The sequence below is a fragment of the Chanos chanos genome, chromosome 4 (genome assembly GCF_902362185.1).
Source record: "Chanos chanos chromosome 4, fChaCha1.1, whole genome shotgun sequence".
NCBI classification, from domain to species: domain Eukaryota; kingdom Metazoa; phylum Chordata; class Actinopteri; order Gonorynchiformes; family Chanidae; genus Chanos; species Chanos chanos.
This window is the reverse complement of record NC_044498.1, coordinates 49,482,072-49,504,140: the sequence shown is the minus strand read 5'-3', so window position 1 is coordinate 49,504,140 and position 22,069 is coordinate 49,482,072. Positions and strand designations below refer to the sequence as shown.

The window sequence follows — 22,069 nt, the reverse complement described above, 5'->3', positions numbered from 1 at the left end:
ATGGGAAGAGGTAAGGGAGGTGCTGGAGAAGAGGAGCAGAGGTACGGGGCTGATGAAAACCTGCAGCTGTTCCCCCTCCCTCGACGTGGTCTCGGTTCACAGGTGCAGACCACATCCAACGTGAATTTATTATCTTTTTCCCTTCGCCACGTGTTATATTTTCCCCTTTATCTTCAAACAAAGCATGAGGCTTCTTTTAACTTTTTATTTATTTATTTATTTATTTAGTTTTCACATTTTACATTTTTGCTTCGTTTGTTTTGTTTTTCTTTGAGAGAAGGGCTTTCACCGGTTACATAAGCTTTTTTTTTTTTTCCCCTTTTCTTTTTTAAAACTCGCAACCTGTCTCAGGACACATTAGTCTTTCTCTTTTTCTTTTTGAAGGACCCCCTTAGCCGACTGCACCTTTTCAGAACCCTCAGAGGTTCTAAACCTCTCTTTGGAGGAATGCGGTAAGAAAAAAAAAGAGGCCTGAAGATTAGAGCCGTTGGAATAGGCTTGGTCTATTGTGTCTTATGGCTGGGTTGTCAGCTGGATAAGATCCTGACAGGACTGGAGTATTTCTAGGGTGGTGGCGGTGGTGCTGGCAGAGTCCAGGGCCCTTCTGTTTGCGTCTGAGGCCTTCGCTTTCCCAGCTCCTTACCCCGTGGATGTGTTTTTCACCATGCCCAGCGGGTTCCCCTCCGAGCTCCCACAAAAGCTTCTTCATTCAAAAGGCTTTAGAATGTCAGCTGGTGTGAGAGCTAACAGAAATAATGACTCTATCTAACTCCGGAGAACCGAACCTGTAGCTGCCTCACGTGTGACGCCAAGCTGCCTACAGCAGGGAATTGTGGGAAAACAAACAAACAACAACAACAACAACAAAAAAGTGGTCATTAGGGACCCGTAAAAGGGTATTACATCTGAGAGGAGTTTGGAAAATGTACAAAAAAATATTAAGAGCAATAAAGACAGAGTTCTACAACGGGGGAAACAAAGGCCAACCCCGCTCAGCATAGCACTCATTTCCCGCAAGCATTTGTATTGGTGCCACTGTGTTATGGGTGAAAATCATCACCAGGGTGGTTGGTCTGGAAGAGTTTATAGCAGTGATTCTCTTGGCTCCATTACCATCTAAAAAAAACTAAGACATAGTAAGGCAGCATAACTGTATGGTCCTCTGTATGCTTATTAAACAAATTCGCTGCCTATTAAAATACACCATAAATTCACCCATTTCTTGCAGTTAAGCAAAACTTACAAAACATTTCACACTTTAAGTTCATCTGGCGCTGGCCTCTTCACAACCCACTTCCTGTTTTTTACAAAACAGCGTTCAGGAGTTCTTCACCCGAACCAGAGCGTGACTGAACACATATCAGTAGTCTAACCTACTGAGGGCTTTGATCTTTTTGAACAGCATTTTGAATAACCAATGAGCAACGTTACCGTTAGCATCGTGTTTATCCTCCCGGCTTTGAAACCCGAGCAGAAGCACTGGGCTAACACACAGATTTCCAGATCAAAGACAATGAGCAAGTCTATTTCATAGCTTCACGTCCTTAATCTCCTCTCCTCTGATTTCCCCCTGATTTGGGCAAAGGCCGTTTGACATTCGAGACCGCTTTCTCCATCAGTTAGCCTCGGCGCTCTGGGAGACTTTAACGGACAACGGGAAAAAAGGGGGCACTGGAGGTCAAGACGGAATGGGCTCGGAGAGCAAGAGGTCCGAAACCAACTTTCAGCACGAGTACTAAATTACATTGTCCTTTGACCTAACTTAACATTAGATTAATGTCGAGCATTATCTACAATAATATCTACTCAATCATTAGAGAGGGAGGGCTAGCCACAGCTGTCTTTGAGTATTTACAATCAGCACTGAACTTGGAACCGCAGGTCAAAGGGAGTCACTCACGCGAGCATTCGAAATGTGAACCATACGGATGCTAATGTAAAATATCCCACAGCTCTTTAGTGTGGGCTAGAGAACTAAAGGAGCATTAAAGGAACTCAAGTCCAGATCTTGGAACCGAGTTTGGTCCGGGCGAGAGCTCGATACACCGATCCAGGACGAATTCTTGTTCTCGTCTGGACAAGGCCCCTCAACTTGGAGAGACTGCTTTCACTGTGGTTTTTTTTTTTTTTTTCTTTTTTAAAAGACATTACACTGTCCGCACAAAAAAACAGGACATTCCTGAGACTGGGACTGACCGAACAGAGAGAAATTAATATACGACCGCGTCGCTCCGCGTCAACGCTGAACAATAGCATATTCTCAGCACCTTTGGTCTGACATGGTGAGTAATAAAGGAAATGAGGTGGTATGGGTTGTGTGGAATGCAGAGGCAGTTGGTCTGAGGTGTCTGCGTAACGGATTCATATTCCGACGGACCCGTCTGTTCTTCACTGTCGGAGGTTCTTGGGGAATGCTGTGCTGTGGCATGGGTGCACAGTAAGTAAGTGTGTGTGTGTGGGAAGAGAAAGTGGCAGGAGCTGGTTCTGGAAAATTCTTTTGGTGTAACACCTCAGTAAGACACCAGACTCTGGGGGCCTTTGTGCGGTGGTCCAGATTTGTTGGGGTTTGCAGGGGCTGAGAGTGACTGGAAATTACACCCAGGACTGAAACGTAGACCTGACCATAATCTCTTTCTCTGACGAACACTTAGAGAACGCAGTGTAACGGACAAATGCCATAAACTCAGGCCAATGTAAACCGCGCCAATACAGAGAGTTGATTTACTGACTGAAACCCACATCTCACTTGTGAGTCTGATCAGTTTCCTGTCACAAAGTCTCCCACAATGCCAAATTATCACATTTTGAATTTTCTTCAACGTTCGATTTGTAGAAATTTCTTTTGCAGCCCGAGGAAGTTCTCCATAAATTTTGAAACAACGAAACAACTGAAGGAGTTCAAGCCGTGACATCCAAAGGACGGTTTCCTGGAAGACGGAATAAAAAGAGTGAAAAACAGTTGTCGTTTTAATGACTTTGATGACTTTGCAGGATTTGGGCACGGAACAGACGAGGTCCCCCCCCCCGAGGGAAAAGCCTTCTTATAGACAAGAGTTCAACCATGTGACTGTCGCGGGCAATTGCTAACGTTTCTAAATCATCAACGCTGCCTTCACTATGTTGTGTTTTTTTTTTTTCTCTCTCTTTCTCCTCTGCACTCTCACATGTGCATTCCATTACTGTGTCCTTTCTCTCCAAACTCCGTCACTCTGTTGTTTTAGCAGTAAAACTGATACCGTCTTGATCACTCTGGTCACATTCACACCGATCCAGCTAGGAGCTCACCCCACCTCCCCCCCCCCCCCCTTCAGTCCCCCCCGCCCTCCAAAAAAACGCTCAGACTGCCCCTTGCGCCTTGTGGTTGGTGATTGTTTGGTGGGGGGTGACTTTGTGACCTGTTCACATGACTAATAAAACATTCATAGAGGGAGAGGAATGCCAGTGTATAGTCCCCCCCCTCCTGTCTGTGATGTTTGGGATCCTGCAGTGAGCACATGGAGAAAGCCATTCTGTCTGCAAACAAAGGCCTGCTGTTCCCCCCAATCATCACAGACCAGACCAACACCACTGACTGCTTACCGCCAAGCTAATAAAAATATTTTTCTTCCTTGACAGAATTTGTCCTAATAAATAGTTTCTGCATGACTTTTTTTTTCTTTTATTGTATTTAATTCCCTCCATTTAGTATTGTACCTCAGGTATGGATGGTCAGTGGATTTTTTTAGCTCGTTACGGGTTTTTTTTGGTTTGTTTGTTTGTTTGTTTTACCAAATAGGCTTCTTGTTTTAACAAGGAAAGACTGTGCAATGTCGTTCTCATAATTGCTTGGCAAGTACAACTGTCTGCCAAGCTGAAAAAAAAACCTCTCTGTTATTGTTTGGGCTTTAATTGGTTATATAAACTTGACTTTTACTGTGTTTCACCTCTGCCGACAAAAGCCGAGAGCACGAATTAAACAATAAAGACTCTTTTTGTGCATTATTCTGAGGAGGGACTTGGGATGGCCCTCGGTCAAAGAGTTTCTAATGAGTAGGCATTCTAGAGTGAGCTAAACTTCAACCACTTGGCTCCAATGCTCCGCCATAGTTTCCTGTGGAATGAGGTTCTATTGGCGTATCTGACACTCAGGCTTTGTCCCTGTTCTCATATCCTTCAATAGTCACCTTATGTTCAGCACACCCATCAGTCGAAATCCTTATATTAATTATGATGGATGATTATTTTTGTGGTTTTTTTTTTTTTTGAAGCCTTTTTGGTAGCTGTGAATGAGTCTTGCATTTCCCAGCATTGAAGAGGGGGAAAGACTTCTCACTGGTTCAAAAATATAAATGAGTAGTTTTTCTTTTCTTTTTTTTTTTCTTTTGGTGGGGGTGGGAGTAACACAATCCCCTTGGAACTCAGGGCACCATTTTTTGAGTCATGCCTGCAGTATAAATAGTTGTTTTCAGAGTCTATGGCAGCCTCCCCCTCGTGTGAAAACGCAACACGCCACACGGTAGTTTTTCTAAAGGTTCTGTTCTGCGAATCCATGTTTGTGAAGAGGAGAAAATTCAACAAGGCCGCCTCCAGAAAAGCCTGGGTCTTGGTCTCTGTATTTACAAGGACACAGTTATATTCATTAAAATCTCCAGTGTGTGCCGCCATTTCCTGAACACGTCCTTTGGGGCCTGCGACCTTCACCTCCAGAGTGAGGGCTTGAAGGCCCATGGATCACCGCCAGGAGGAACTCACATCCAAAACAGTCATTGCCTGATCCTTTAACTGTTCCCGTTTTATAATGGGTTGGATCACGTGTGCAAAGTTATGAAATTATTCCAAAGTCATAAAAAAATAAAAACAAGTCTATCCATCTCATTCAGAGATATGCTAAATGCATACGCAAACGCACATGCTTAGAACAATATGAATCTAACAGTACTTGCGTGTTTGACAGTTAATGACACCAACTGCTGGTCATTTTGTCTTTAACTGAAGAATTATTATTTAGCATTTCAATATAAATCAAATTCTTTATACTTTTCCTTTTTTAAATGTATATTCTTTCAATAAGTAAAAAGAAAGTCAAAAGAAAAAAAAGCTCTGATTGGTTTGGATAGAGTGTGATATAAACCCCCACCCCCCCCACCCCCCCCCCGCACAAAATGTCCAGAGGAGACTTGTGCGCACGCTTGTTCTTTGTTTTCTTTTCTTTCTCTCTCTCTTTTTCTTTTTTGAGGGGGGGGGCTTCATTTACAAAGGCTCCGCCAACATCCCGTACTTGTCTCCAAATACATGTTCACGGTTCTAATGAAAGAAAGAGACAAAATAAATGAATGGATGAATACATGATACTAACAAATATAAACTGTGCTCAGAATTTGTTGACAGATATATCGTTAAGTAATAGATTGTTCTAAATTGCCTTCCCATTCTAAATGCTTCTGTTTCCAACATTTAACTCGAGGCATGTCGTATTTCTAAATAAAACCGAGCACTTTTCTGAACAATCACATTTTTCCCATGCAAAGACTTCCAGATTTCCAGTGATCTCTCTCTCTCTCTCTCTCTCTCTCTCTCTCTCTCTCTTTCTCTCTCTCTCTCTCTCCCTCTCTCCCTCTCTCTCAATAAGTGAAAGGAAAACTAACAATATGGAATAATACAGCCTTTACTGGCTATTTGTGGTGTATGTGTGAATTATGATTTGTGGGACATTATGACATTTTCTGGGAATGACACTATTTTTGGTGTATAGTTTCTTGCAGAAGTTTGGCCGCTTAGGAGGCAACAAGTGGTTAAAAGAAAATCTGAAAAAAAAAAAGGTTTATATTATCAAATCTGTTTTCAATAAACTGAATATATCTTTGTGGCTCAAGTCATACACAGCTAGACATTGTTTTCTGCTGATCAACTCATACTAATACTACCCTCATTAAACTGTACCCAACTGAGATTTTCTTTTCAATTCAAGAGAAGGCTTTGGAAAGCCATGGTTTGACCCAATGTGTCTTTTTTTAATCCCTGTTCTTCTAGAGAGTTCCACACGAGCTCAGTCGGTGATTCTCTGGAGAATGTCAAGTTCAGGGTAAGTCAAACTTCAGACATTTTTTTTTTTTTTTTGTAATTTAAGCGTAATACTCTTGATCCAGCCTTCAAAGAACGTCCCTCCGGAATTACTTAAATTACTGTTAAACGGTTGATCAGGTATGGGTACACGGGACGATTGCGTGAGCACCTAGACAGAGAGACCGCTATGAGCTCGACACATGGCCTTGCGTTCACCTTCATCCTTCACTTCCTCAACCCTGCCACCGTCATAAATTCATAAACGCCACAGATTAAGTATCCGTAAGGAGCTTCATTGTTAGTTTCTTCTGTTTAAACAAATGGAACTCTCGTTCTTCTGGGCTTGATGTTTTCCTTGCATAAAATAAGGCAGCCGTAAATGTGCCGAAGACATCGGGGACTGATTGATATTACCGGATACCGTCATTTCTGTTCGGTCTCCACAGAATGAGACGGTTAGGGAGCACGCTTCCTTTGGTCTCCATTTAGCGCTATCGCCGCTCGTGATGTTTTTTAAGGCATAAAATGCGGTTTACATTTACATTTCAGAAGCGACGTATCATGTGTACAGTCATAAAAGAAAGATGAAATTGTACACTTTTCTTTTCTTTTCCTCTTTTTTTTTTTTTTTTTTTTTTTTACACCGACATAAATAACAAATAGTGGAGCTGGTGAAGTGATCCAGAGTCTTACATGCATCCTCCCCAGATAGCATTAATCAGATTTATCTACTGCTCTGTCCCAGTCTTCCTGCAGGAGACGATATTTTACCGACTCTATGACTCGGAATACCCCAAGGCAACATTAGGGTCTTTCCCCCTTCTCTGTGAGCTGGCAGTCTATATATTTTTATTGGCAAGTGTTTCAAAAGGCCCCACTGAACACACACACACAGGTAAAGAAACGGGCTCAGTGCGTCTAGACACTTGAGGTCAGACTGCTTAGCAGTTTCGTGCAGGTTACGGGCAAGCGCAGCACAATCATACGCCTGCTGTCGTACGTTGCTTCTGGATTGTATTTGAGGTTTTGTAATCGAGTAGAGCGAAATCTGTTTTGATGGCATAGGTTTGTATGTTTGTGAATCGCCGGGGGGAGCTCATGAATTTATGGTTGTTATTGTTAAAATCTTCAAAGGGGAATTGTTTTATGTGAAGGGTCTTGGAAGAAGGGGGAGTTTCATAAATTAGTAGAGAAGTTTGCTGTGCACTGGGATAGGCAGTGGTCAGTCAGTCTGGGTGGAGGGACGGTTCGATGTAAAACAATCTTACAGCATGGTTCACTATCTGGAGAGAAAAATCAACAACTCTGGAGCTAACTGTCAATGAAACAGGCTATGCTCTGTCAGCAATATGTTCAACAAAACATAAGATGTATTAATAATAAAAAAAAAAAAGGAAAAAAAAAGAAATTGAATAGAAGTGCTGGGAAAAAGAAATCAGTTTTATTCTTAAAAACACAATCTATGTCTCAATCTCCTATACGTTCGTCCTACATCCTAAAAGCACCACATATGCATTTTTGGTCTTCATAACAGAAGATCAAATATGGATGTATGTCAGCTATAATTTATATCTGCCATGATGTTCTGTGTTATGATTAGCTTGAAACGTGAGCCTTAAGTTGCACTCAGTGTGCTCTCTCTCTCTCTGACTCTCTGTCTCTCTGTGTCTCTGTCTCTCTTTCTCTCTCTCCCTCGCTCTCACTCTCTCTCTCTCTCTCTCTCTCTCTCGCTCGCTCGCACTCTGTCTTGTCACAAGACAAATGAATGGACTTCCTCTCAAACAGTTTGAGAGGCAGTATCAAATGTCTTTATGACTAGATGGTTTTTAGCAACCGGTGTCTGACTCACTTTGGTCCTCACCGAGCTTCCATAGAGGTTACAGAACCTGACCCAAACACCACACACTCAAACTCTAACACACCATTAATGAAAGTTAATGAAAGGTACCTCCGATTTGATGGAGACACGAAGACAGAAGCAAAGCTGAAATTTGACTCTAATGACATAATGTTTGGCAAGTGGAAGAGTCTGAAAGAACAATGCTCACTTTTGTGAGTCATCTGCAAAACAATTCAAACAAAACTTGAAACTTTTGTTCTTTCTTTCTTTCTTTCCTCTTTTTTAAAAAAAGTCATACATGAAAAGAATAAATACACAGATGACCTAAATGGACTGATTTACCCCAAAAAAGAATTTCAGTAACTTGAAATTTAAAACGTTTTGCAGAATGTCACCGACTGAATTGAGTTGGACATCAGTGTTAGAGCTCTTGATTAAGATGTTTGCTCAGATGCGTGAAGATCCTCCTGTTCTGTATCTGAACATGAGTGTCTTTGTTGCCTCAGGATCACTCATCACCATTAACGATGTCAGCCTGTTTCCAATTCATCAGTCTATCAAAGAGAAAGACCCCCGCATTCATAAGTCTTATCCAGCTCTCCCTCACCACAAACCAGGCAAAAACACACCAGCACCAACCCACTATTTTCCCCTCTGGTACAGCTTGACAGCTTATTATGCATGATCTGCACTGACACATGATATTTGTCCTGTTATGTTTTAATAACACACTTAAAGAAAAAGGAATATTAAATCAGTAGATAATCAGATGACAAGTCGAATCAGATGTGAGTACTGAGCTCAGGGAAAAACCTGCGGGGTCTTTGGGAGCGGGAGAGACTTTCCTGAAGAATTCCCTGTCTGTGCTCCTCCGTAGTAGTAGTTTTCCACATAGATACAAACATTTGCCAAATGAATCTGGTGTGAATGCGAATGACTTTTTTCGACTCTACGAAACGGTAGAATCAGAGGTGGCGTGTGGTATCCGTGAGTAACCGGGACCCAAAGTGTGGCTTCATTCATGAAGACATTCAGCATGCACAAAGCAGGTTTTGTTCTTAGACTGGGCTCTACACAGGGAGAGGAGGGGTCAGTATTGAAGGATAACTAATTCTGATTGACAGGGAGCCAAAGATCAAAGGCAGCCTGGTCCTGGAGGCCCGCTGATCACAGTTGTAAAGGGTGAAATCGTGTTAGCTGGAGAGCGACAGCAGTGGGCCTTTTGCGGATCGGACAGCATGGCTGAGTTTTATTACCTTTGGACGCAGACAGCAGGGCTCGCTGCATCCCTTTACACTCAGCCAAATTATCTCATCTCCACTACAGCAATGCCACTAGCCTGAACCGGACAGACGGGAGGGGAGAGACATGCCAACAAAGCCCGCTGCAGGATTACAGACTGCTCACTTTGACACGGAGTAATTTTAGTTTTCTTTTTATGGGTTGTGTCAAACCAATGTGGTTGGCGATCTGAATTCAGTTCTTGAATTTCACGAGGGAGAGAGAGAAAGAGCAAACAGAGAAGGTGAGAGAGAGTGAGAGAGAGAGAGAGAGAGAGAAAGAGAGAGAGGGAGAGAGAGAGAGAGAGAGAGAGAGAGAGAGAGACAGAGAGAGAGAGAGAGGGAGACAGAGAGAGAGGGAGGGAGAGAGAGAGAGAGACTATTCCTGAAACTTTCCAGTGGGAAATCCTCAATGCTGTAGGTGCACTGAATATGAAAGAGCCTGACACGATAAAACAAGAATTGTTTACATTTTTAGCGCAGTCTCATATTGAGTATCATCATATAGTCTATACATGAAAAGCATAACAAATTCTCAGGCGGCCACTTCATACTTTGTTGAGTGTCTCTCGGTGCCAAGGAAAACCATCCACTTGGCTCGAACAAGCACTCAGCAATGTTCAATACTGCATCCACTCTCAGCGGCAAAATGAGAAAGAGTAAAAAAAAAAAAAAAAGGGAAAGGAAAAATATTCTGTTTTCCAAGAATCATAAAAATAATCTCAGTGTATCTTTGTGCTCCTTCATCAGGTCTGTGTCTTTCCATAGGTTATGAGGGATTCGAACCACACGCAGAATCGTTAAGACACACTTTCATGTTCACCTTTCCTCCGATAGCGGTCTTAAAAGAACCCTGGAATCGGTATCAAGAATCCAGGAATCACACTGTGGCGTGAATAGGAATACTTTCGTATGTGTCTCATTTCTCGTAACATCTTGAAGATGGTGTTGTGAAATATGGACTCTCTAAAACGGTCCAGTTAGGGTCTTTTACGGGACGTTTTCTCGAGATTCTGTTTCAGATCAAGCATTTATATGACGTTATAAAATTTCTGATGCTTTGAACGTGCTTTTGAGGTGGAAATTTACAGACCCACAAAAGTCACTTTGAAACTTTTTTCTTTTTCTTTTTTTTTTTTTCTTTTTTATTCCTTCTGAGATTCTGCTAATGTACTGCAAGTAACTTAACGCACAACAGCAGGCAAGAACTTGCCATTCATCTGTAAAATTTAAGTGTAACATTTGGAATATTGTCCCATTGATTGAGGGATGATGTAAAGTGCTTCAACATTTTGAGAGCCCTTGAGTTGATTGATGAACGGTCAGATGGAGTAAAACACTCCAGGGCTAATTGTGTTTCACTTAAGTTACCATATAGCCAACACAAACTGGGGAGAGCAAAGACAAACAAAAGGAGAAGCCAATATCTTACTTACTCCCGTCTCCACAAAGAGAAAAAGAAATAGCTCTCCATGGCTGACAGTTACAGATGGATGCTTAATATGGAGTTGTTTCGGTGCCAAAGAAAGTCTTTAAAGAAAGCTTCGCTTCAGATGGAGCCATACGTAATATCTATTAATAACTCTTCACCAGAGACACATGCTGCTCAATCACACATCAGAAAAATAGCCCAAAATTGCCACCGTAATGAGGGCGGCTGGTTCTCAAACAATCAGGAGTAAACGTATCCGTATATTTATGTCCACAGTAAAAAGGGAATCATCCGTCACGTATGCATTATGTGCTTTAAGCTCTTCAATTCTGAATACGCGATTAGGACTCTCAGTTTTAGTGACTTACTGAAGCAAAAATGGAAACGCAGGGAACTTTGCCATTAAAGTTTTTCTTCTCTACACAGTTCTCACGCTGATTAGGGGAGAATAAGGATATGTTGCCCTTTTTTATACATTCCATACATAGTGCGAATTAAAAAAAAAATGGACTCATATAGCTCTTTAAAGGCAAAAGCCAAAGGAAATTGAGTTTACAGTGTTAACCACGCTGGGCATTTTAATAGAGCTCTTTTGGTTTTCTGCAGGATGCCAAGCTTAAGCGTCTGCGTCTCATCGAGAAAGGATTTTCCTTACGACATGGTGCTGACATGATGAGAGAAGTTTTAAGATGTTTGGTTGGACTTTTGTGGCCAGGATTATATTACTCTATTATGTTATAAATTGTTTGTAATAGATAATAAAAAGGAAATTGGGATTGGAGTGGAAAAGAATGAAATCACATCAGCGGAGCTGGGAAGAGGGTCAACGTGACAATGTGAAGACCAGAAAAGACATGAACTGGGTTGTAAAACAAAATGAAATTGATTTATGTAAACTCTGTCCCTGTACCTCGTTTTTGTAAACAACATATGTTTGACTGTCGGGGTTCCCCCTTGATGATAATCAAAGAAAGAAACCACCCAGACAACTTTGATGTAGACCCAAAATAGTGGGCTGACTTTTGTCTTTGTGATGACGATTCTTTACTGCTCTAAATATGTGAAATCATCATAGAGATATGATATGTCCTCACCAAATGAATTATGAAAAATAATATTTTAATGTTAATTTGCCTTTGCATAAGTCAGTTATTAAAACTTTATTTGTAATATAACTGAGATGAATTGTATTTGTTCTGGTTATTTGTGACAGGAGTTAAATTGAGATCTTTAACTGAAGCCGTAGTCCATCTTCACTCCCTTTTCACGGCTGACAGATTTATATATTTTTCAATGGGTTCTTCACAAAAGCACATGACTGGATGGGAAGGCAATGTGCAAATGCAAATAATGATGTGGTTTCTAAACCCTGAGGACATTTCACTGTGGTGGTAACAAGGAATAAACATGTTAAGAAAGCGAGGCCCATGGAGACACTTCTGAGTCAGAGACTTCCGTTACTTGTTGATCTAACAATAAAAATCTGTAATTAAAAAAAACATTAAGCACTCAGAGGAACTAAGGTGAGGCAAAGAGAAAAAAAGGAATTCTTTTTCTTTAAAAGGTACCACAGAGATTGATCATTTCTACACACACACACACACAAAATTGAAAGACTTTTGTGAACCCAAGTTAATTTGAATTCCTTCACCCCTGTACTCGCTTTTCATCACCTTTAAAAAAGAAGTGCTGTATTCTGGTGCTTTAATGGCTTAGCCTACCCACTGATCAACAATAAAACGAAATACTTCGGAGAAGGGGTTAGCTCTCCGCCGAAACTTGATTTATTCTCAGATTCACCCAGTAACTGTGTCCGAAGTGGGCGAGGTCTCTGGAGTTTTAATGTAGATTTAAGACACATTCAAGTGTGAAGTGAAAGGGAGTCTCCAGCGGGATCCCCGGGGAGCAGAGGTGGTATTTAATGGCTAGCTGTGACCCGAGCGGCCCGGCTTGTTACGGCCTCTCTGCTTGAGTCGAGATCTTTCACAGAACCGGCATTGTTGGCATGGCACTGCAGACGCAGTTAACAAAAAAAACAGAGGTGACTGGGGCATTCCCCTGGTGGGATTCATGTACTCAATACTATGAATGAAATCAAACAAAGGCACTCGAAACCCAACTTACACAAGTATCTCTTCTCAAGTAATAAACAATATTTTGACCGTATCAGTTGCTGAAAAGAAAACGCAAATAAGTGGATTGCTTTGACTTTTTGCGTTACTAAAACTTTTATTTGTAATAAAACATTGCATGACATCGCACAGTCCTGAGATAAAACTGTTTCGTATAGCTTTTTTTTTACGGTTGTGTGAAATATCAGCCAGAAAACTTCACCGCTACGTTGTCTCGCTGAACGCTATGATCATCCAGAGAAGGCGTAAATATCGCCTTCAGTTTGCGGTTTTTCCGTGAAGGGCCCCCAGTAAAAAATTGTATACTGTAGAGAGAGATCTCGTTGGCTGGAAGGCGGAGACGTCAGCACCTCTCACTGCTTTAGCACTGTCCCTTGGCTTGTGGCGGTCAGAAGAAACAAGTGTATGTTCAACAGGTCTATCCGCGTAACGGGTCTGCGTGTTTGTTTCAGTTAAACCTCTGTTTGTAAGCCTGGGAAAAGCCTAAATAGATTAATTATCACTGGGAAATAACTCTCATGTGCAGTTCTCCACTGGATGCGCAATCTGCGTTTAAAAACTCCCAGTAGCCTTGTGACTTTCGGCAGTCCTTTCGTTGAGAACCGATTCATCAAGAGTCTGTTTTTCTCTTATTTTTGATATGGCTTTTGATTATCAGTTTTTGATGCACCTGCTTTTGTTTTTGGCTAATACCGAATTCGGCGGAGCAACATCGGACCCTGTACCCTCAAGGAGTAGTACGCACGAGAGTGATGAGTTGGATTTCCCAGATGTTAAACTTGCAGGCACTGTCGAGGATATGCTCTCGCAACATATGTTCAAACTCTACGATAAATACAACAGAGAAGCCAGTTCCCAGAAAAACGGAAATACTGTCAGAAGTTTTAAAGTAACTCCAGGTGAGTGACAAGAATGATGATCGTCTTGGAAACGATGTGCTATTGAATTGCAGAGTAACTACAGTCATTGCTGGCCTTTGCACATGAACCTCAAGCTGACAGTCATGAAATGTAGAATTATTATAAACAAGGCAAATTACCAGTCAATTAATTTAGCCAATGTTTAGAGTAACTTGTCAGGTAGTTCCTACGCATTATCAAGTATATGTCTCTCAGGGACATGCAGGCGACATTCCTTCAAGTGAATTAGAGATGCCATTTGGGTTTACGGTCCCCGCTGCGCTAAAGCGGAGAGAGAGAGACCTATGTCTGTGCATAAGCTTTAGAATGGGTTAAGAGTGTTCTCAAGTGACGGGTATTCGCTCATGGGTGAAGCTGTTTGTGTCATATCAGCTGCGGTCTAAGAAGCAACGTGTCTCCACAGAGATTTAACCCAGACTCCAACCGCTGTAATGTTACGTATTTCACCTCGCAGTCAGACGCAGCTGGCACACTGGGAAAACACTGAGGTTACAAGATACACATGATTAAGTACGTCGTGGTATTTCGAATTTTCTAGACGGGGGTACCATCAAAACGCTTCACAGACCAATGGTACCGTTGTTTGCTATCGTTTCGTTTTGGTAGACATAACGAAGTCGCTCTATCTTGGCTTCAGGAGTTCACTTAACCAAAAGATAACAACGTGCTCACTCTGATTAGAAATCCATGCCATCTCCAGAAGGAGAAGGTTTCTTTTTTAATTTCCTCAACTTTTCTGTCTGCAAAAGCACTTGTTTAGAATCTAATAAAAGCATTACAATATTAAAAATCCTTAGAGGACTCAAAGGGGGAACTTAATAATCTTTTCCATATGTTCGCAGTTGATTCATAGAGTAATATATATTACTTCCCCTTTACCTGTTCTTCCTCAAAAATTATACTCGAGGAACAAAAAGCCTGCTGTTTGAGTCCATTTTCATCATGAATATGTAATTTAGCAATGCTCTCCATTTCCCCCCACAGAGACTGTGGAGCAGAAAGTCCTGTACCAACTGAATCTGACTTCCCTTCAGGAATCTGAGGTCATTCTCAGCACAACTTTTCACTTTTACTTCGACAAGCGTCCGCGTCAGAGGCTGTGGTTCTGCAAGCGTTTTAAAAACCCATCCTGTCGCGTGCAGACCCTTCACCAGCTCCCGTCTCTCCGTCTCCTCTTCCGCAGCCCCTCTGGAGGTGCTTCCCAGGGTTCCCAGTTAGGAAACGTCACCTTGTTCCCTGTAAGGAGAGGAACATGGCAGACCAAGAGTGTGACTCACATCATAAAGGAGGCAAGAAGTAAGAACCAACTCCTCATTAATGTGGAATTTGATTATGGAGAAAAGTACCAGAGGTATCAGGACAAGCTCTCTCCGTCCAGCCTTCCGTACCTGCTGGTGTATGCGGACGATCTGGCCATCTCGGAGCCCAACAGCGTGGCTATGAGCTTACAGAGATACGACCCCTTCCCGACGGACGAGGAGTCCGCTCGCTCTTTGAACTCGTCTCCCGACGCGCGGTTCAGGCGAGACCTGCACGTCTCAGATCCTCTTCTCAGCAACGAGCTCCCAGAGGTGGAATACGACAGCTTCAAACAGCATGACACATGGGATGCCGCTTACCTGGCCCTCAAGCCCAAGCTCTCCAAGAAAGAGCGAAGGAGAAAAGGCCAGGAGCAGGGAGAAGGGTTGAGAAATTCACAGGTTCTCAGCTTTGACGAGAAAACCATGAAGAAAGCGAGGAGGAGACAATGGAAGGAGCCGCGTAACTGTTCCAAGAGATACCTGAAGGTGGACTTTGCGGACATCGGTTGGAGCGAGTGGATCTTGTCTCCCAAATCTTTCGACGCGTACTACTGCGCGGGGACGTGCGAGTTCCCCATACCCAAGGTTAGAGCATCCTTTGCCACACCGGGCCTCGTCTATACACATGTGTTAAAGCGAAAACATGGGTTGAAAAATGACTGTAGCCTGGAGAGGGACATATGCAGCCAGAGCTTTAGAACAAAGAATTCCTTCAGACTGTTCAGTCTTAACAGAAATGGAGTACACTGATTTTATGTGCAATTAAGTTCTAGTTATTCTAAACTTGAGTGAGGGTTTTTTTTTAGGGGGGGGGGCAATTATTTGAACTCAATTATTTTTCTTTCTGTTCTAGTCCTTCAAATAAACTCCCACAACAATAGTTCGTATTGTTTCAACCCCTCTTGCTTTACCCTTCTCTGAACAAAAGAAGAAGTCATTTGTGAGAACAAGTTTCAAAGGTTTTTTTTTAGTCGTTTTTGAACTTTTCCTTTTCTTGTTTCTGTCCCAGGTGGTTCGTCCTTCCAACCACGCGACGATCCAGAGCATTGTGAAAACCGTTGGGATTATTCCCGGCATCCCAGAACCCTGCTGTGTCCCGGACAAGATGAACCCTCTTACCGTCCTCTTCCTGGATGAGGCGAAAAATATTGTTCTGAAGACCTACCCCAACATGTCTGTAGATACGTGTGCTTGTCGATAAGATCCATGTATCTGAAGACCCAAACACAGAAAGACAGGCACTTTGCTCCTGCAGTTTTGACTACAAAAACGGAACAGCAGAGTCTGTAGGTTACCATTGTTGTACTGCAGAGAGAGCAAAGCCACATTTTCAAGGATTTGGACCATTGGAATTCCCTCCAGATAGAATGTATATTACAATTCTCAGTTTTCCATTCCGGGACTTTTCTTGACGCCTGCGAATTAAAGCGTATTGTTTCATTCTTGCCTTCTTTTGTTTTAGCTTTTGACATGTGACTATACATCAAAAACCTCATACTGGTATTCTGTTCTTTCTTGCACTTAAACACAGTTTACACAGGTCACCAGACAAGTTACACACAAGTTTCAAGTTGCTTGCCTTACTTGGTTCATATTAAATTTGAATTATTAGTAATAATAACTTTATTAATCCCACAGGAAATCCTAAATTTCCTTTGGGATCAATAAAGTATCTGTCCATCTCTATCTCTGTCTATCTAACTTGTGTGGAAGTCCTGGACAACTGCTACAAGCTCATTCTGAGCCAAATCTGATGCACAAACACTCCGTGTTCATTTTGGGAACACTTTTTCAATATTACTGCACTAACAGTAAATTAAAAATTGCTAACATTTTAATCCTTTGCAGGGTAGGGTAAGAATATCAGGAACAGTTGGTAGATACAATAATTTATACTAAAAATAGCACGTTCAGAAAAATTGTATCATATTACACAAACCTTTGTTCTCAAAGTTTTTGAAGTATATCAATGGTTTTAATCGGAACTGTCACCAAGTATCACAAGTTTTAGATGTGTAGGCAGGATGTGTTCATTCAATCACACCAGACTAATCCAGGTTTTAGTTTTAAATCTAGTCAGTAATGACCTAAAAATATAAAGTGCATATGCACCAGTTATATTTGGAATATTTCCAAGTGGTTGTGTGTCATGTTGTAGGCTATGTTTGGCTGCTCCCTAGGATTTCTCCTGCTCTCAGTCATTGTTCAGTTTCAATGATGCATCCAGTGAATCATTCAGTGAATGTCTGCTATTACTTTTCTATAGGCATCCACACATAATGATATTTAATATGTGTTTGAATGAGAAATTTTTGTTGCTGTTGTTGTTGTTGTTGCCAAATATGTTTGTATGTAAAACTTTAATGGATTTTAATGGATTCAGTATATTATATTGTAGAGGATGTTGTATTTTTGTAAATTTGTCTGTTTTTAAGTTATGAAAAGTAGCCATGGATAAGATTTAGAATAAAATAAATAACCAATTTGTGTGATGGTCTGTGTTAATGATGGTGGCCAGGGAAAGAATTTTCTAGATTATATGTTTAAAATATATGATTATGTTACACATATCACTGTTTTAAATTGGTGATATAGTGTCAGAACAGACGGAGACTAAATGACGGAGAAGGTAGGGGTTTTTTTCATGAGTGAATACTCGTGTGCTAAATTGCGTAGCACAAAATCTTCACAGAGCCCTGTAAAAAAAAGTCTAAAACATCAAAGCTGTCTACTTGAATAGCTGTTAACTTCCGCTCATGCCCATCTTAACCACAAAGAACGCCACGGAGGATATTTTCCTCTTACCCCAACAGATGATGTCACAATTCAAACATTCCGGCTCAAACCGCGTCTGTCACCACATTGAGAAGAAAAGCCAGCAACCAGAAGTGTCGTGTCCCTCTAAAACAGAGTCCGGTTTCTGTCCACTGCAAGTTTCCTGAACACAACAGGGATATTGAATGTGTGTTGAAAGCATTTACATAAGCCGCCTCAGAGTACTCAGAGGGTACACCAAGACCTCAGAAATCTTTCTTTAGCATGCTGTTTTGATTTGGGCCTGTGTTTATTTTATTTACATTTCTAAATCAGGCTAGCGTGTGGAGAGTGCGATGTGAACACAGCATGAGTCTGGGCAAGTTTGAAACACTAGATACTTAAAGTCCTCTGTGTTAGTCATTGCATGATCATTAGAAGTAGCTGAAAGTAGCTGAAAGTCTTTTAATTGTTCGCTATTAATATTTTATGATGCAGAACACTTTAAAAAGGATCCTGTGCCGTTGTTCACAAATCTCTTTTCCTCCATGCCCAACAGAATAACTGCAAATGCAAAGACCATTTATAAAATTAGATCTGGCCAAGCTGGTGTCCTTCCAGAATTCCATTACTTCTGCACGGTCGCAGCCCTCAAAATCCGCCCTGTAAAAATGGTGCCATTATCAGTGGCGGTTACAGTTGTCGGCCCATCGAGCTATCTCTGATTTTTTTCCCCTTGTGGGTAGTGCTTTAAATATTCTGATTAGATGCAGGACACCAGAGGCTTCATGTGAGAGCAAACACTACAGCAGTTACTGTAAACCAAGAGCAATATTTAGCTTTCCAAATGAGGGCTGATCAATTAATGCTGAACATGAAAGATCTCCTCATAAAGTGGACAGGGGATTTTCTGTGCCCGTCTGAAACAGCTCTGTCTTCAGGTGATTACAGCCGGAGGCAAATGCCTGTTCCTCTAATTACAGCAATATTGTGTAGGCACGTACGATTCTACTTTGAGCCTAATTTCTTTTAAAGAGGGCCTTTCGGAGTTTATTTCCCTGGACGGACAGAAAGCTTCATTTCCACGCAGACAAGCTCCGTACTGACACACTGTGCCGTGAGGCCTGAATCTTGACTTTCCCACGAACTCTTGCCGAGCCTTGGACTCTCCGCTGGTGCTGGTTCGCCTCATTTACCGGCCACAGAGAACTTTTATGTTTGTCTGCTGTCTGCGGGGTCGCTCCCACCAGTAAAGTTTTTTTTTCCAATACAATAAAGTAGCTTAATTTCCCTAATCATGCATAATATGGCACGTAGAGCTTAATTTTTTTTCTATCATTTCTTAGATTGTCCCTGTTTTTTTTTTTTTGTTTTTTTTTTGTATGACTTGAAAACTGAACTTCACACTATCATTCTCTCAGTCTGGTGACGGAACTCAAGCTCTGTTTTATAATAAAGAAAAGAGCGCACCCTACAGGGTACGTGTGTGTGTGTGTGTGTGTGTGAGAGAGAGAGAGAGAGAGAGACAGAGATAAACAGAGAGAAAACGGCAGGCCACTGTTATATACTGTTTTGGTTTGTGTTCTCTACTCACAAGGAGCATAGAGCACAGAGTACACAAACTTCACTGGCTGTTGGAAATTAACTGTGCATGAAGACTGCTGTGTAGTCTCAAAAAAGAATACTGATGTAAATCAATTATTTAATATTAATCACGACTACACAAATGTTTAGTTGGTTTGTGTGTTTTTGATTTGTTTGGGTTTTTTATTTTTTTGTGCCAGTAATCTTTCATTTGCTAAGTCAAATTCACTTTGTTTTCTATTTGAGTTTATTTTCACGGTTGTCAGTTGTTTATTATTGTTCACGTCAACAGAACCGCTTTAGTATCTACCAGTAAAATATATTTTCTGGCCAGATGTTCCGACGTGACTGATTATGAATATGTGAAAAAGTCTCATTCTTCTCAATGTGATCTCAAAGCCACGGTAAGCTCCCTTTTGGGAGCCATTTCACTTCCCTGCCCAAACCACGGGCCCCTGGCATCAAAAATGTTTCTCCATATGAACAGCATTTGTATTGTCTATGTGTTACATTTGTATATAGTTGATTGGCTGCAGTGACTGAAGTTAAGTTCCAGTCCACCCTGTTACTCAGTCCATCCTCAGGGAAGCTGATTACTGGTTCCCAGACAAGACTCAGACAGGCATGACATATAACAGCATGCTATCAGCTGAAAGAAAATTAACTCTATAATTAGAAAAAGACGAGGGAAATTGCACTTCTTGTCAAGACCTCGTTTGTCAAAAAAGTTTTCAAAAACTCTTCTTGAAGTTTCTACAATCCTCCTTGAAGTTTTCTATCTCCCACCATTTTCACTTTGTGTCATCAGAACAGAAAGGAAAGACAACGACATTGACCTCAGCTGGACGGTGAACAGCATATGAACACTTGTGTTTTAAGGGTAATAGGACAGACCAATTTAGAACACTGCACCTACACACACCAAGCCTTTCAGCACAGCTGTGACTTCAGTTCCTGATACTGTGTGGTTTAAATGAAGATGTCATATTTCACAGTGCAAAACAAAGATAGTGTCATGGATTGTGGAATAAAAACACATTGGAGTGGGGGGTGGGGGGTTCCCAAAATTCATATAAGTTCAAAACTGTCTTAATCAGTTTGTAGTCTAGACTAGATCATTTAAGGATTGTAAAACACTGACAATATTAAATAATACGTAGATGAGGTCAGACATGACCAATAGAACCGCAGCGTTGCATCTTATAGTACAATTAGCAGTATATCTACAGGATGTCTGTAACTACAACGGAGAGGTGAGTGTCGCAAATTGTCATTGATAAAGCATAAGTGCCAGACAACATGGTGTTGTAGACAAACCAGTTTTCTTCGTCTTTGTAAACTTTGGCAGGTTGTGAAATGAAATAGCTCATCCACATTTCAAAACTGAACACAGTTTATTTGGCCAGTGTAACATTTGCTTCCTAAAAGCTGGGTTTCAGGCAAAACAACTTTAAACCTATTTTTGACTTTTTTCACTTTAATATTGATAACCATTTTTACCATTGAGAGATGTTCTGAGAGAAAATCAGATATTCAAAGTGAATTTTTCTAATTGAAGTTATTGGACAAAGTTGCTGTTGCAACCATGGTGCTGCTTTGTGTTTTTTTTTTTTTTTAGGTAGACCAAACATACCTCTTTTATACCATAGAAAAGATTTTGACCACTCTTTAATAAAGCCATTACGTACCAGATATTATGGTCTAAGACTTTTAATCAGAGAAGAAATCCCAAGCAATGGAAATCAAATACTTGTACACTCTTACCAATTCTTGTGAAATGAAGGTAAACATCACTGAAACATATCTATATTTATAAGGAAATAAAAATACTTTTTTGCAACAATTAACCTTACTCCTGATACAGTAACACCTGACACAGGAAATCCAGGGTAGAATGCTGTCAATTTTGATGCAACAGCAATTTGGGTACAAAAAAATATTATTACAATTATTATTATTTTTACAAACAACCCTATGAGCAAGGTTTTGTTATTATGTTAGTGAAGAGAAGAATCCTGACGAATGCAAAACATAATGAAACATTGTCCACTCTCTTTCAGTGACTGACATTATTCTACCCTGAGTTTTATAAGGCACAAATAATTATTTTTTCATTTTAATCTACTGAACATGACCAGGCCAGAGAAAGAACATCATTAGTTTTAATGTTGGTTTCACTAGCTAAATAGCTGACGTATATCTCTACCGCCATCTAGTGGACTAATTTTGCACCAGAAATGTAAAACCTATATGTTCACTGTCACTTAGAACTGCAGTGTTCCAATTCTATTATAAGAGCGATGTAGCCTATGTGTTTTCACTTAATTAGTAGCAGCTATGGTAAATTCTTAATCAGCAATTCAAGAAACTATATCATGCAATACCGAATGAGAGATTTCAGGACACTGGAAAAATTCAGTTTGCTTACACAAGAGCTATTTAGTTAAATAAAAAACGAGGTCTCTGCTCTCACCATCAAAGTATAAGGGGCATAATTCAAGTTCGATAATAACACAAGCTGGCCATTTTTATTGGATTTCCGGGCATAGTCTAATTCAATTTCAGGTCAAGAGATGCCAGCAAATACCTATTATGTGCGTACAACAAGCTGAACAAAAGCTAAAAATTTAAAACAAGAGCTGACAGTTATTACATGCAGGTGAACAAGTCAATTAATACAAGGTGCACTTCTGTCCGTATCTGCAGAGTGGTTAGTTTGATCTGTGATACCCCGACATTCGTGAACATGTGCAAACTCTATGCCTACTTTTTCAAGAGAACAGC

General features: G+C 40.9%; 1 protein-coding gene across 1 annotated transcript; it reads left to right on the top strand.

Moving 5' to 3' along the window:
* On the top strand, positions 1–16,148 carry gdf10a (growth differentiation factor 10a). Its single transcript, XM_030772414.1, has 7 exons — positions 1–102; positions 385–452; positions 1,586–1,732; positions 6,010–6,061; positions 13,385–13,625; positions 14,631–15,532; positions 15,957–16,148. Exons 1-7 carry the CDS (start codon positions 1–3, stop codon positions 16,146–16,148), a joined length of 1,704 nt encoding a protein of 567 aa, XP_030628274.1.
* The last annotated feature ends 5,921 nt before the right edge of the window (positions 16,149–22,069 follow it).